This window comes from Dreissena polymorpha, chromosome 1 (assembly GCF_020536995.1).
Source record: "Dreissena polymorpha isolate Duluth1 chromosome 1, UMN_Dpol_1.0, whole genome shotgun sequence".
Taxonomy (NCBI): domain Eukaryota; kingdom Metazoa; phylum Mollusca; class Bivalvia; order Myida; family Dreissenidae; genus Dreissena; species Dreissena polymorpha.
In genome coordinates this window covers 87,179,590-87,196,188 of record NC_068355.1, presented here as the reverse complement: position 1 = coordinate 87,196,188, position 16,599 = coordinate 87,179,590, and the positions used below count along the sequence as shown (strand labels likewise).

At 35.8% G+C, this 16,599-nt stretch overlaps 1 protein-coding gene across 1 annotated transcript in view; it reads left to right on the top strand.

Moving 5' to 3' along the window:
- The first annotated feature begins 3,954 nt into the window (after nucleotides 1-3,954).
- Nucleotides 3,955-16,599, top strand: part of LOC127835009 (uncharacterized) — a 41,383-nt gene continuing 28,738 nt past the window's right edge. The window contains exons 1-5 of the mRNA XM_052361219.1: nucleotides 3,955-4,013; nucleotides 7,292-7,422; nucleotides 11,697-11,934; nucleotides 12,427-12,735; nucleotides 13,504-13,540. Coding sequence (XP_052217179.1) covers nucleotides 3,986-4,013; nucleotides 7,292-7,422; nucleotides 11,697-11,934; nucleotides 12,427-12,735; nucleotides 13,504-13,540 — 743 coding nt within the window. The 5' untranslated portion in view covers nucleotides 3,955-3,985. The remainder of the gene's footprint in view (nucleotides 4,014-7,291; nucleotides 7,423-11,696; nucleotides 11,935-12,426; nucleotides 12,736-13,503; nucleotides 13,541-16,599) is intronic.

The following is a 16,599-nucleotide window of genomic DNA, read 5'->3' as shown; positions in this document are numbered from 1 at the left end:
AACATAGTAATGTATGAAATGGAAAATAGCCCTTTTTACATTTATTTACTATGTACCAGTTTGGAGGAATTCCAGACGTTTCGCCCCCAACTTGCCCAAGTCTTTTCGCCCCCTAGTTATTTCGCCCCCAAGACGTTTCGGACCTGGTCGTTTCGCCCCCAATTTTAATTTGAATAAGAGGATATTAATCAGGTCACTAATTTAACGAAGTATAAAGGAGTAACCAAAAAAAAAAAAAGATTTTTTTTCTATTTAATTAATTTATTTATCTGACATAAAATAACTTAAAATAAAAGGGTAAAACAACATGATGGACACATACGATAATTCAGTAGTAAACGACAATGAAAGCATCTTGATTGTTAGTAGCAAGCAACATTTAGAAAAGTCCATAGTTTCCCGAAAGCACGCAGGTAGTGGGTTTGCCTTTTGGTGTTAGCGATGCAGCGTACATTACTCCATGTCTGGCTGTCCATAGAGTTTTGCGCAAGCTTGCAGGTAGTTGGTGGTCTTGAGAGTATTGCTCAAACAACTCGCTGATCATTTGGGAGAGTCTTCTGTACCGGCGTCCTCTGTTTGTGCCGTCATTGCTGCCGGATGCGATCAGGGCTGCGTGCCGTTGTGCCTGCTTGCACTCACTGAGCAGCACAGGAACTAATCTATAGAATTTCAGACCGCAGTGACCAGCTCGTGAGTTCAACCGATGGTGATATCCTGAAGTATAATATAATGAACTATTACAAATACGCAAAGCGCAAAAAGATATATGAACATGTATAATGGATGATATTTTTTCACTTATGAATGTCTGAGAATACTGATATTTTGCCAACAAAAAACAGACAGTTGAAGTAATATTAAATAGAGGCATTATAGAAGCGATTATTACATTACAAACAGAATGGGGAAAAAAAGAAAAGAAATATTACCTTCAATGTCGTTATTAGTTCGGATCTGGTAACCAAACACGGACCAACTGTCAACATCGAATATAGGGTGGTCTAGCCATTGGCGAGAGATGTCATCCATCAGTCTGTTTCTTTTTTTGCGCTCTGGGCCTTCCCTTTCGTGCTCGGCAAACTTCATAAATGTTGGGCCAATGTATTGTGCTGGTAGGAATGGCAGGCACAACAGCTGGCGAATGAGGTTGAAGGCCGAGGACGGCTGCATATACGCAGGCTTCAAACTGAGGTCCATCACCCGAGCCCCTTGTGTCGTCCCTTTCGATATTTCCTTCATCGTCCATATTTCCGGTAGTTTCGTTGATGTTTCCCTCGAACTGCATATTTTTCTCTGCCCGATTTGAGTCGTCCCTTTCTATATCTCCTTCACCGTCCATGCTTCCGGTAGTTTCGTTGACGTGTCCCTCGTCCTGCATATTTTCCTCTGCCTGCGTTGTGTCGTCCCTTTCGATATCTCGCACATTTCCTTCTGCCCGCGTACCGTCCAAGTCCTCGTCGGTTACGTTGTGACCGATGTCGCTAACGTTAAATCCCATATCCCAATTGGGAGCAAAGTCGTCGGCATCAATATCGGTGGCCTCTGTTCTACGTGTTTGTTCTTTTGAACAAGGACTGCATACGAACTCAAGCTCGCATCCTGACTTCACAGCGGCTTTGTATTCCTCAGAAGAAATACCTGTGCAATGACGGATTTATTGTTTATCAAATTATCCATACAATATATCGCTTGATTATATAATAACTTTTTTAACATAAGTAAACGTATATCGTTTTATATGTTAATCAAGTACATAGAAAAACAAGTTGATTTGTCATTTCATTATAAATAATACACTATTTCCTAATAATAAGGAACACGGAAATGTGAAAAAACGGTTGTTAAAAGTTTCGTACACACAGTTCTATTTCATTTGCGTTTTTGTATGCTTGCTTGAAAAGTTTTATACCAAAATTATTTATAATGCATTGGTTGAGACATCTGCCAAATTTTATATAAGTCAATAATCTATTCGTTAATATTTTGCGCAAACGTTTTGTTGACAAAGAAATTTGTATTTGAAAATTAACATCTTTAAATCATATATTTGTATATTATAATACAGTTGCGCCTCGCTCTGGAAAAACGGGGTGTACTGCATATCCGTAAAGTTATTATTTAACGTTGAACGAGTTTGCGAATTTGACTTTTATATTTTGTTCTTTTTCAATTTCTTTTTAATTTTCAGGAATTATCAGATTTGTATTGAATTCTTCATTATCCACATTTCAACACAAGCCGTTCAAAAATAAGGGAGATATATCGATATGATTAAGTGATGCGTAAGGAAAGTCCCCAAGTGTAGATATAGCAATTAACACTCCATTACGATCCTTATCTATTTAACATCGGATTAGCGGCAATGTTCTAAAAGATAAGATGCCCGAATTGAGTGGCATGTTATGACACTTGCTCAGACTGTTAATCAAATACCCATTTAGGGAGCACTTTAATTGATTGTTGATCAAGCACCACTTGTGCGTTAGATGTCAAGTAAATCAAAGGAATTAAACGCAGTTAATGTTTAATAATGTCCAACGACTTAAATTGAATTATATTTTTTATTTAATTAAATTATATTTTTTATTTAATATGAAATTGTACTACATAATTATGATGTAGTTTTTTTATGGGTAAATAAATAAAACACAAAATTGTTGCATTTCACTGATATTGTTCTAAACCTTCTCACTTCATTAACTTTTTACAATTACCCTTTTTAAACATAACAGATCACTTCGAGTATACATTAATACACAATAATTAAGGATATACAACAAATCACAATTACAAACTTAATGAGTCATAATTATTATACATTACAATATAGCAACACTATTTTTTTTAACTCAGGATCGCCAAATGCTTTAAATTAACGGTCACTTGCCTCAAATATATATGTTTATACCGGCTTTATGACGCGCTTTGGAATATACGTGTATCGAATGTATTGGATTTTGATTATCAAGTCAATAAAAGAAAATCATCATCGATTTTGCATAAGTTACTAACTATTATTCATCTGGCTCACCTATTTTGCACGTTCGATGCTGCCAACGCGAACATGAATCACATTGGACCGCGTGTTGCCGAGGACGCACTTCAGTACTGCATCTTATGCATGGAAAATCCATGTTGCACACAACTCCCTTTCACAACTATTAAACTATCACACTATTATGTTACACTTTATAAAACAATGTTGAATGTCTTAAAATAAAATCGCCGTTAAAAGTCCTGTTCTTATTGATCTTACACTAGGTCTATGCACTGGTCTAACTCTCCATTAATTTTGTTTGACTGCATGCATTTTACATTAATATATATACTTATTGTGGCTCATTGTTTTTATCACCTACCCTTTGTCGGATGATGCGTGATATACTTACATTATTGATTCGGGATACTTTCTTTGATGATAATATAATTATCACCAATTAAACTGTTCGTGTAAACAATTAATATATTTATACGTAAGCATTAAAGCGTACACAATACTATATTTATTACACGTAATTTTCAATTGTGTTACCTTTAATTACAATATTTTTAAACCACATCAAACAACAAAGGACAAACATCAATTGTAGTGCATTTTAATTTCACATTTTATTCAAATCCCAGCAATGAACAAACTACACAATAATGATATGTGACAAAACATTGTACATTTAAACATTCTGCTAATTGGGGGTGAAACGACCAGAGGCGAAACGACGAGGGCCGAAACGTCTTGGGGGCGAAACATCCGAGGACCGTTTGGAGTGCTACGAGTTATAGCAAATTTTATTTAAAGTAGCCATTATATTTTTTTTTTATGCCAATAGTCGTTCAAATTGATAATTTTGCTTACTTTTATGCTATAAATCTGTTTATTATTTTCAACTTTTTGTCCTTAAATTTATATGTAGTGTGATATGTTTTAAAACATTATAATCTGTTGTTTTTTTCCCCAGCATAATGCAGGGTTAACAATAATACAAACATGGCAGCGCATCTGCAAAACAAATTGAGTAAGTATAAGATTTTTTCACACATTCTTTTGAATTTAATTAAATAATAAACAATCCACGTTATACCGTATTAAGGATACATATTATTTAGCTCTTAGATATAGCATGTGAATCCTTATTATCTGCCATATTGATGTATACACCGAATTTTTGTAAGTGAAAAGATTTCAAAAGATTTCAAAACACATGTTTTATATGCCAATCTATAGTTAAATGTGTACTCTTTGACATAACAACAAAAAGTGCGTTTGAATCGGCAATGTTTTGACCCAATACTTGCTAGAATTAGCTCCCCGAAGTAAACTGTATCATGTACAATGCCTCTAATAGTACCAGTACTTTATTTGTCACTACGTGCATGAGCTTTTTTTGTTTTAAAAATTTTAACATTATTATGCCCCCCTTCGAAGAAGAGGGGGTATATTGCTTTGCTCATGTCGGTCGGTCTGTCGGTCCGTCTTCCAGGTGGTTGTCAGACGATAACTCAAGAACGCTTGGGCCTAGGATCATGAATCTTCATAGGTACATTGATCATGACTCGCAGATGACCCCTATTGATTTTGAGGTCACTAGGTCAAAGGTCAAGGTCACGTCGACCCAAAATAGTAAAATGGTTTCCGGATGATAACACAAGAACGCTTAGGCCTAGGATCATGAAACTTGATAGGTAGATTGATCATGACTCTCAGATGACCCCTATTGATTTTCAGATCACTAGGTCAAAGGTCAAGGTCACAGTGACCCGAAATAGTAAAATGGTTTCAGGATGATAACTCAAGAACGCTTAGGCCTAGGATCATGAAACTTGATAGGTAGATTGATCATGACTCGCAAATGACCCCTATTGATTTTCAGGTCACTGACTAGGTCAAAGGTCAAGGTCACAGTGACCCGAAATAGTAAAATGGTGTCCGGATGATAACTGAAGAACGCTTATTCCTAGGATCATGAAACTTGATAGGTAGATTGATCATGACTCGCAGATAACCCCTATTGATTTTTAGGTCAAAGGTCAAGGTCACGGTGACCCGAAATAGTAAAATGGTGTCCGGATGATAACTCAAGAACGCTTATGGCTAGGTTCATGAAACTTCATAGGTACATTGATCATGACTGGCAGATGACCCCTATTGATTTTCAGGTCACTAGGTCAAAGGTCAAGGTCACAGTGACAAAAAACATATTCACACAATGGCTCTCACTACAACGGAGAGCCCATATGGGGGGCATGCATGTTTTACAAACAGCCCTTTTTTCTTAAGTGAGATACCTTTGACACATTTGTTGATTATATTGATAAAACCTAAACAAACACATACAAGTGTTTTTGGATTTAAATAATCAGAACATCAGTCTGGAGTAAACATGATCTACTGGTATTTTCCAATGGAAATACAGGGATTTAAATTGAAGCAGAATCTGATGCTTTTTTATGTTAGCCTTTTGCAATATTGTAACTTTTGACTCCTCCAAATTAACGACCTTGCATTATTTCGATGCAAATATTACAATGAAACTAACACAAAAATGTTGTGTTTTTTAAAACACAAAGTGTTGTTTGGGTTTGTACAGTATTGTAATCACATGCATACAAATCAACATTCGTTGAGAGATTTACAAACACTCTAAAACAAACAATCTACACTTAATTATTATGACCCTCGAAAATATATTCGACCCATGCAAATTTCTAACATGGGATCATTTGACTCTTGGTTTCACTTCTTTATATTCGAAAGCTTTTGAAAACCCTGAATCCGGAAAATATAATAATGATTGTCGTAATGTTAATTTAAAAAACAGCAAGTACATTACAACGTCTAAAAAGTACCCATCCAACACTTCTTGATGGCTGTTTAAGTGGACTCGTTAAACTAACAATACAATGTGGAGGACCGGTACGATAAGGATAAGGGTTACTGTCAGGGTTGTGTAGTCAATTGTTTGATGTATAAACATATATTGAAACGCTTCATGAGTTGGGGTCGAACCAGTAATTGGATAGTCTGATTCAGAATTGAATCTTCAGTGCACCATTAAATTGAAATCTTAATAACCTGCAAGTATGGTTCTTACATGCATATCAATAAAAATGAACATGCATGTAGAAATGCTCAGAGAATAATATAAATTCATATCTTTATGTGTTCATATTGGTATGACAGGTCCGTACTACAATCACCCATAACCACATCCCTAACCCTCTTAAATACGGATGTTTGGTAGTTAATACAAAAAATAAGACGAAGATCAAACATATTTGCAAATGTAGAACGACTATTTCATTCAAGTGGGACTGCGTTATTTTGCCTTATTATGTCAATATTTTACAATAAACACCATAGTGTTAAGCCTTATTAAAAAGACATAAACCAGGCAAGCTGATAAAAATGTATACATATAGTGGCTGAGTTTTGCTATATTGATCTGGCGTGTTTACGGGTTTGAAGGTCGCCAAAACGAAAACATGCCAGAAGGAAAAATATACCCGTTAGAACAACAAAAAGGGCGTCAAATATCACAATTGCCGTATCAGCGCTCCCTGTCTTTCTGGTGGGTTCTATGTTTATTTTGCTTTCGTGTTTTGTGTCCGCCGACCGTCATCAAAGCCGCCAACACGCTGGGATTATATGACAGAGATAAGACACTGTGTTAAAAAACAACCACATTTTGCATTGCACTTCTGCATACAACTTTGTAAATAAAGTTATATTGCATTCGGAGGCATTCATGAATTTGAAGTATAAACACTATTTTACAGGATAGTAACAAATCATCTAATGCCACTGATTAACTATTGGCATTTATTTAAAAAAGGTCAGATAATTTAGATATTGGTGTTTGCATTCCATAAAAGAACAACTGGAAAACCATTAATAATTTTTTTTCTTTTAATATTTAGAACTTTCAAATCCTTGTTAAAACCGATTTGTTGTTTCCATTTTCCTTCGTATGTTCTTTTTTAAACTGTGTTTTTGTGCGTGCGTACGTGCGTGCGTGTGTGTGCGGTTTTGTGCCAATTTATGTCTAGTTGCATTTCCTTTATTTACTGAAAAAGAGATTTATTACAAAGTCAGTTTCCTTATGTATGTGTAACACACGAAGATTATGTAGCCTTACACTTTCTCACTTTATTCTGTTGAGCATTACATTTACTTGTAAATGGATTTTCTAATATTGCGGTCCTGAGTTTTTTTCACAGAGATAGTCCTTTTTTAATTTTGAGTAGTCAGATTGATTCCAATAATGGATGCCATGTTTTTGTGTTTGCCCTTAAGATGAGGACCAGTGTCGTCGTGCCCTTAACAGGGCTCACAAGAAGATCGTTACAGAGATGGATCCGGATATGGTTCTGGTTGCACTGAAAAAGTGTGGATTTCTCAAGCAAGAGGAATATGATGACTTGATGGTATAAATCTAAAATTTTCTTTATGGGCTTTTGTATTTAATATTTATAGCCCACCTTAGCAAGAAGTTATCGACAAAAGCTTTTTGTATTGGGGTACCTTCTTGCAGCGTAAGTCGTCCGCTGTCATTAGGCTATCCGAAAGTATTAAGCTCTTGTTTGAGTACCAGTTAATTAGTTTTATCTTAACCAAATCTTAACCAAACTTGCTTAGTTTGTATATGATTATACAATCTTTTGAGCTCATCTATTTTTTTTAAAAAAGAGACGAAAAAAAAGAGAGCTATTGTTATCACCTGAGCGTCGGCGTCTGCGTCGGCGTACGGATAAGTTTTGTGTTTAGGTCCACTTTTCTCATAAAGCATCCAAGCTATTGCATTCAAACTTGGTACACTTACTTACTATCATGAGGGGACTGGGCAGGTTAAGTAAGATAACTCTGGCTGGCATTTTGACATAATTGTGTGCCCTTTTTATGCACCTGGATCGAAAGATCGGGGGCATATTGTTTTTGGCCTGTCTGTCTGTCATTCATTCATTCATTGTTTGTGTGTGTCGCAAACTTTAACCTTGGTTAAACTTTTCCAATAACTTTTTGACTATTGAAGAAAGCAACTTGATATTTGGCATGCATGTACATCTCATGAAGCTGCACTTTTTGAGTGGTGAAAGGTCAAGGTCATCCTTCAAGGTCAAAAGTAAAAAAATACAATCCAAGGGAAGTAATAAACTTTTAAAGGGAGATAATTTCTAAACTTGCCAAATGATATATTCAAATTTTATTTCAAAGCGGCGCAATAGGGGGCATTGTGTTTCTGACAAACACATCTCTTGTAATACTTAGAAAATTGAAAATTTGGTTAAGTTTTGTGTTTAAGTCCACTTTATTCTTAAAGTATCAAAGCTATTGCTTTCATACTTGCAACACTTACTAACTATCATAAGGGTACTGTACAGGCAAAGTTATGTAACTCTGACTGGCATTTTCGACAGAATTATGTCCCCTTTATACTTAGAAAATTAAAACTTTCGTTAAGTTTTGTGTTTTGGTCCACTTTACTCCTAAAGTATCATAGCTATTGCCTTCAGACTTGAAACACTCGCTTACTATCATAAGGGGACATTACAGGACAAGTTGCATAACTCTTTTTGGCATTTTGACGGATTTATGGCCCTTTTTGACTTAGTAACTTTGAATATTTTGCTAATTTTTGTGTTCAGAGCCACTTAAGTTCTTAAGTATCAAGGCTATTGCTTTCAAACTTCAAATATTGTTAAACTATCATGAGGGTACTGTACCTTGCAAGTTGAATTTGACCTTGACCTTTGAATGACATTAAATTATTAAATTTTGCTTAATTGCCATAACTTCTTTATTTATGATCAAATTTGATTCATACTTTGACAAAAAAACACTTACCTGACAAACCACAAAAGACTCCACCCAAACCATCCCCCACACTCCACCCTAGAATCCCACCGCCCAAATTTTTTTCCCCATTTTTTCTTATTGTTGAAAGATCATCTAATAAATGACCACACCCTCACACATAACCCCCCTCTACCCCCCCCAGACCCCCCCCCAAATTTTTTTTTAAACATGGTTAAAAAACACAAATATATATTTTTGAAAGACCGTCCAACCATCCCACCAAAGATTCCTCCCTCCCCCAATTTTGTTTTTCATTTTTTTCTTATTTTTGGAAGATAATGTAATAAATGACCACCCACCCACAATAGACACCCCTCACTACCCCCACCCCTTCCTCCTTTTTGATTGAAGTAATGAGATAGGTCCCTTCACCTTTAAAAATAAAAATAGATGAGTGGTTTGCATCCGCTAGGCGGTGCTCTTGTATGATATTGTTATTTTTCCATTTAGATCACATAAGAAGAATAAGAATTATTCTCATTTTCATTCAAATGAGGCAAACATACCCTTTTATGCTCACTGGAGCACTAAGTTCTCAAGGTGAGCTATTGTGCTCAACCTTTGTCTGGTGCCCGTTGTCGTGCGGTTTGCGTTCAATTTTATCTCGTTAAAATTGTAGAAGTAACATTTTTCATCCAATCTTGATGGAACTTAATCAGAAAGTTTATCTAGACAATATCTAGACCTTGTTGGTATCTGGGTCATGTGCGTTCAAAAATAGGGTGAACAGGTCAAATATTTGAAAAACCTTGTTGACACTGGAGAGGCCACACTGATTGCTCAATCTTTATGAAACTTTGTAAAAATGCTTTTTTGGACAATATCTAGCCCCAATTTGAATATCGGTCACTTGCGTTGAAAGATTCATAAAAACTCAAACTCAACGAATATTTCGTTGAATATTTCGTAAAATAAAGTTAACTCATAATAAATAAGTGTTTCTTATAGCAATAACCAAACTTTCAACGCTAGATGTGGTCTGGTAACATTGATTGAACGAGATACAAAACGCGTGTATTTATTTTTTTGTGGGACAATGTTTTTCATTTGAATTTCTCGCGCCAATATCCGCTCATTTACGAGCGAACGGACCTAATATAAAGCACAATCGAGTGCGCTCCAAAGTAAAGATTACGATTGAAGATCCATAAAAACAGTTATGTATTACCCCACATACACTTTCCTTTTTTTACGCTCCCTTTCCTTTTTTTCTTTCTGAATCGCTAAGAGCAGGACGTCCATGCTTGAGCTTCCACTATAGAGGCCACTATAATTAATCAATCTTGATAAAATTTCGTCAAAATTCATACCTCGACAATATCTAGGTTAAGACCAAATTCGGATGACGTTGGTGATATACTAGGTCATCAGATCAAATCTTAGAAAAATCGTGTTCCCTCGACAGAGACCACATTTATGACTCAGTCTTGATGATACTTGGTCTGAATGTTTATCTTAATAATATGAAGGCCTCAGGTTGGGTAAAGAATTAGATCACCAGGGCAAGTCTTCAACAACTTACAGCTGTGAACTCAAATGAGGGCTTAAGGGCTATTATTTCCCTCTTGTGGTAAAATAATAACATTGTGTTCCATTTAATCTTTCCCAGTTTGTGTATGCATATAAGATCTCAACAGAAGAATTGTTTGTGTTTACAATCTTGCTTTATCGTGTTTTTTGTTTGTGAAGAAATATGCAAGTATAAAAGTATTTTTGTCCTCTATCGGTTTTACCCGAGGGGACTTATGGTTTGCATTCCGTCTGTCAGTCTGTCTGTCTGTCTGTCCGTCACACTTTTCTGGATCCTGCGATAACTTTAAAAGCTCTTCATATTTTTTCATGAAACTTGAAAAATGGATAGATGGCAATATGGACATTATGCACGTCAATTCATTTTGTTCTACGTCAAAAATTCTGGTTGCTATGGCAACAAATAGACTAGAAATACTGCTGAAAACGGTGGTATTCTGGATCCTGCGATAACTTAAAAATTTCTTAATATTTATTCATGAAACTTGCAACATGGATAGATGGCAATATGGACATTATGCACGTCATTTCATTTTGTTCCTACGTCAAAAAATCTGGTTGCTATGGCAACCAAAAATAAAATAAAACAATTCTGAAAATGGTGGAATTTCTGACAATGGTGGAGCCGGTAGGGGACCATATTGCTTCACAATATCCTTGTTGATTATAACTTATTTTATTAATATATTAGCACTTAAAGTCAGTGACCAACTGGCTTTTCAATACTAATATCGTTCCAACTCTGTGACCTCAGCTTTTATCGTTGGGTATGTTTTATGTCATGTTGTTTGTACTGTCCTGCATTGTATTGTAAATTGGCCACTTGCCTTAACATAGAAGGCTAGTGTGTGTAAATAAAACTTTATCTCGAGATAATGTTCCTTGAGCTTCATTATACATATTGACGCGTAAATGGCAGTAGATAACTCCCAAACTTCCATTTACTTCCAAAGCGTGAATACAATTCCACACCCCAGCAGAAGTCTGTATTGTACTTACAACGCTGGGCAATCAAACTCATTTACCCAGATCTTTGCTTTGATCATTTTGCCGGTTCAACATTGAATAAGACTTTAATAGTTTAGTGGAGGTGCAAGTAAGAAAATATTTATAATTAGATTGAAAAAACAAAACAAATATTTTATCAGGTAAAAACATTTAAAAGAATAACAGTGTAATGGATTGAATTAAAAATGTTTGTCGGTATTATTTAGTATTATTCTGGTGCAATCTACGACTGGTTGCGAAATTTCTTAAGTGTTAGTTTAAAAAATATATGCAAATATATGTAATTATATATTGTTTATCTTTTTAGAACCTTCTTACCATACCAATGAAATGTCGCCTCCTAATCAGTAAGATCAGTCAGAGTGGCGACAAGGCGTACTATGTTTTCAAGAAAAGCCTCAGTGATACCAAACATGACAGCTTGGTTAAAGAGCTGGAGGAAAAAGAGAAAGAGCTGATATACGAGAGTTCCAGATATAAATCATTGACAGATGAGCGACTGCGAGTGCAGAAGATTGAGGAGATTAGGCGTGCCAGTTCCCAAGGTAAGTTGCAGAGGAAATAGTTGTACAAATACATGTATTAAATATTTTTCATATACCATTATGGATTTCAAATCCAGTTGGCGCATGCAGTTGGAAGAAACTTTTTTCAGTTAATGAGGCCGAATGGGATGTTTAAATTATGTATATTCGCAATATTTGCAGAACAAGTCATCAGCATGCGTTCATTAAAAGTTACTAACAAATCATTTTAATGTCATATCTTAATTGAAGTCGCCAAAGCTCTGAAAATGCTCATCCTAAGTTGTGACAGACAAACAATATGCCAATATAGTTTACAAATTATTTTTGAAATCAGTAGCTTTAAATTAGCGGTGTAAACCAAAGTCATCAAAGGTTTTTATTTCGTTCGTCTATTTTATTCATAGCATATAGGACATGTGTGAAATCATTTAATTTAACTCTTCAGCAGTCTTTGTCTTGTAAGTAACCTGTCTGAGTATACGTCTCTACTTGTTGACATTTTATTTATAGGGACAGGGATGTCCGTGGATGCTAATGTAGATCGAACCCCTTCAGAAAAGGAGTTAGTCGGTATTGCAAACACAATTGGCAATGGATGGGAATTGTTAGCGGCATGTCTGAACGTTTCTTCTGCAACAGTTGATCAGATTAAGGCAGATTATCATCGACATGTTGAACGTGTGTTTCAAATGTTTCTGCTCTGGAGAAGACGTAATACATACAGTGCAACCCTTAGAATGTTACTGAAGCACATGCGAGATTGTGAGGCAGTGGTGGTCGATTGGGAAGGCTTGCGAACTTGTCTTGGATTTGGAATAGGTATTTGTATAATGATAAATATTAACAACTCCTTTCCATATGCAATAAACTGTTTAGTTCACATGAGAACACAATCTCATAAAGATGTCTCTGTGATTGAAGCATTATCGGTCGTCGTAACTCAATTTTATTCGTCGACACTTTATAGAGATAACTGTTCTTGCAACATCGTCATAAAACTTTGTAAGGAAATATTTATAATTTAACTTGGTAATTTGACTGAATAAATCTAGCCCATAATGTTTGATTCAAGAACGAATTTGTTATCATTTGGAAGAGACATTAAATACATACAAAACTCTTCGAACCTGTATACTATTTTCAATTGATATTTGCTTATTACTCATACAATTATAGACTCGCGTGGTTTGCGTATCGTAATCTGTGTCCTCTTAATGAGTATTCTTATATGAAAGGTAAAACGCCTCATAATATTACATAATCATACCTATGTCGCAAAAATTGCTGGTTGTCTTCAATTCTTAAAACTAGAACTTTGTCATTAGAAACTACAACCCTACGTCGAAATTTTAAACTACAGCAAAAGGCTTGAGTTCATAGTACTAGTATTATGAAACTTCAGAGTTTTGAGATGAACAGCAAAAAGCTACCGCCATCTAATTTCCTGACAGTAAAGTTCTGTATTTGAGAATTTCAGCGTTAATTTCTTATATACATGGACAAGTTCCAATGTGTAACCACTTCATAAAAGCTGCTTATTTGGTGTTTGACTTTTACATGTTTTTCTTTTTTCTTCTCCATTCACAGAAGTGATTGATGCCTTAAATGACGGGGCACTAAACAGGTATTGACACATTTATATTAAAATTTAATATAGCGTTTACATTAAAATATCATGATTTAAATACAAATAAATGAATACTTTATCAATATAAACATGCCACACCATTTTTAGCAAGGCTGTTTTCGGAGAAAACCCGAGCTATTGTCATAGCCAGCTCGTCGTCCGCCGTCCGACGTCCGCCGTAGGCGTAATGCTAAAACCTTGAAATTGGCCATAACTTTTTAAATATTGAAGATAGCAAATTGATATTTGGCATGCATGTGTATCTCATTGAGCTGCACATTTTGAGTGGTAAAATTTCAAGGTGAACATCATCCTTCAAGATGTAGGGTCGAAAAAACAAAGTCAAGGGAAGTAATAAGCTTTAAATGGACATAGTTATCTGACCTGCCCACGTATATATTTTTGTTAAATAAATCAAAGCGGCGCAGTAGGCGGCATTGTGTTTCTGACAATCACATTGTGGTAAAAGATCAAGGCCAAGGTCATCCTTTACGGTCTACGGTAAAAAATACAAATTTAAGGGAAGTAATAAGCTTTAAAAAGGGCGATAATTATTCATTATTGAACATAGCCACTTTATATATTCGGCATGCATGTGTATCTCATGGAGCTGCACATTTCGAGTGGTCAATCACAGTCACGGTATTGGCTTTTAATTATTTGCTACTTAAAATAGAGTTTTGTTAGAGACAATTTTCAAGGGAAGTAATTTATATAATTATAAATCTCATATTATATATTTCCTTACCAAGAATTAAAGTTCTTTTCACAGTTACGGTACATATTTATTATTTTGATTATTTATAACTCAAATGATTGATTTGTCAAAGTTTTTTTTTAAATGATACAATTATAATTTCTTTGATGTTCATTACATACCTGTGGACTTATGTCCATAGATACATGATCAACTCTGGCTATGATCTCTTTTAATGAGTGATGTCTGACATGGTCATAATTGACTGTGAGACCCTCCCCCCCCGGTTGGATTGGACAAAATTCAAGGGAAGTAATAAGCTTTAAAGGGAGATGATTTCTATACGTGCCAAATATACACATCTCTTGATATAATTATCATTTGTAACCTGTTCTAATTTGTGAATGCTAGTTTTCATTAAATACCAGTGGACTTGTGTCCATACATACATGATGAACTCTGGCTATGATCTCTTTGATAAACCACAGGCCTTGGTTGTCAATGATGTCTGACTTGGTCATTTTTGACTGTCTACAGGCCTCCCCCCCTGGTTGGATTGGACAAAATCCAAGGGAAGTAATAAGCTTTAAAGGGAATTGATGTATATACCTGCCAAATGATAAATAGAAATTTTATTTCAAAGTGGCGCAGTAGGGGGCATTGTGTTTCTGACGAACACATCTCTTGTTGGGTCACTAGGTAAAAGTTCAAGGTCACTGTGACCTTTAAACAAAAAATTCTGACAAGCTTTCGCAGCCGAGCGTGGCACCTGTAATGCGGAGCTCTTGTTATAGAGAAACATACTTGTGAGAATTAAGTATATTGTTTTTGTTGAAGTTGTTCAGTCCGTCTTTTCTGTAAATGTACGAATTTCTGTTTGTATGCTCCCCTAAACTTTTTGGCGGGAGGATATAGTCGCCGCTTCGTCTGTCCGTGCTTGTGTCCGTCCGTCCGTGCACAATTTTTGTCCGGGCTATTTCTCAGCAATTAATGACCGAAATTCAATTAAACTTTATGGGAAGCTTCACTACCAAGAGGAGATGTGCATATGATCAGCCGGTTCTGGTCGGATGATTTTCACAGAGTTATGACTCTTTGAAATTTTCTATAAACTGTACATATAGTGCAATTCTTGTCCGGGCTATTTTTCTCCAACTACTGACTGGAATTCAATGAAGCTTTATGGGAAGCTTAACTACCTTGAGGAGTTGCGCATGTTATTTGTGGGTTCTGGTCAGATGGTTTATTAAGAGAGTTATGGCCCTTTGAAATTTTAAGTTGCTAAAACATCCATCGTATTATTTTTTCCAAAGTTATGCTCCTCAAGACGTTTCCTTTTATCTGAACATATAGTGCAATATTGTTACAAAAAAACCTTTGGGGAGCATCACCCGTCTCCGACGGTTTCATGTTGTAGTCAGTACTGAGTAAACTGATATGGAGGTTGTTGTTTAACTTGTCTAATATTAGATTTAGAGATTTTGTACTGTTTATTATTCATGTACTATTATTCAGGAACTTTTTATGCCCTCGGATCGAAAGATCGGGGGTATATTGTTTTTTGCCTGTCTGTCATTGTGTGTGTGTGTGTGTGTGTGTGTGTGTGCGTGCGCGTGTGTGTGTGCGTGTGTGTGTGTGTGTGTGTCCCAAAACTTTAACCTTCGTCATTACTTTTTCAATAGTGAACATAGCAACTTGATATTTGGCATGCATGTGTATCTCATGGAGCTGCACATTTTGAGTGGTGAAAGGTCAAGGTCAAGGTCATCCTTCAAGGTCAAAGGTCAAGTATATGTGACCCAAAACTTTAACCTTCATAACTTTTGCAATATTGAAGGTAGCAACTTGATATTTGGCATGCATGTGTATCTCATGGAGCTGCACATTTTTGGTGTTGAAGGGTCAAGGTCATCCTTCAAGGTCAAAGGTCAATTTTTTTTCAAAGCGGCGCATTAGGGGGCATTGTGTTTCTTACAAACACATCTCTTGTTGAACATCTTTTGAAACTTTGGAAAGTTCTTATATCTGTTTTGATCGCGTAATTAATTAGACTTTTAATGTTAACCACAAGTGACATATTTCAATTATAATCTGTTAAGAGGAGGACTGCGTATATTGAAAACCATAACCAGACAGGGCAACTTCTATAGAGGGGGGCATTCATTGCAGTCTTGCTTAGATCATGTGTTCAGATAAGTCGTGTTGTGCGAAAATCGGCCTTAGGACATGCTCGACCAGTGTAGCTCCAGCTTCGCCTCTGCAAATGTGTAATCTTATTATAAGTCGTACTGTCCGCTACTGAGACCACGCAACATGGCGTGAATTTATCGAGGACAGGGTAGCCCCTGACTAGGCTGAA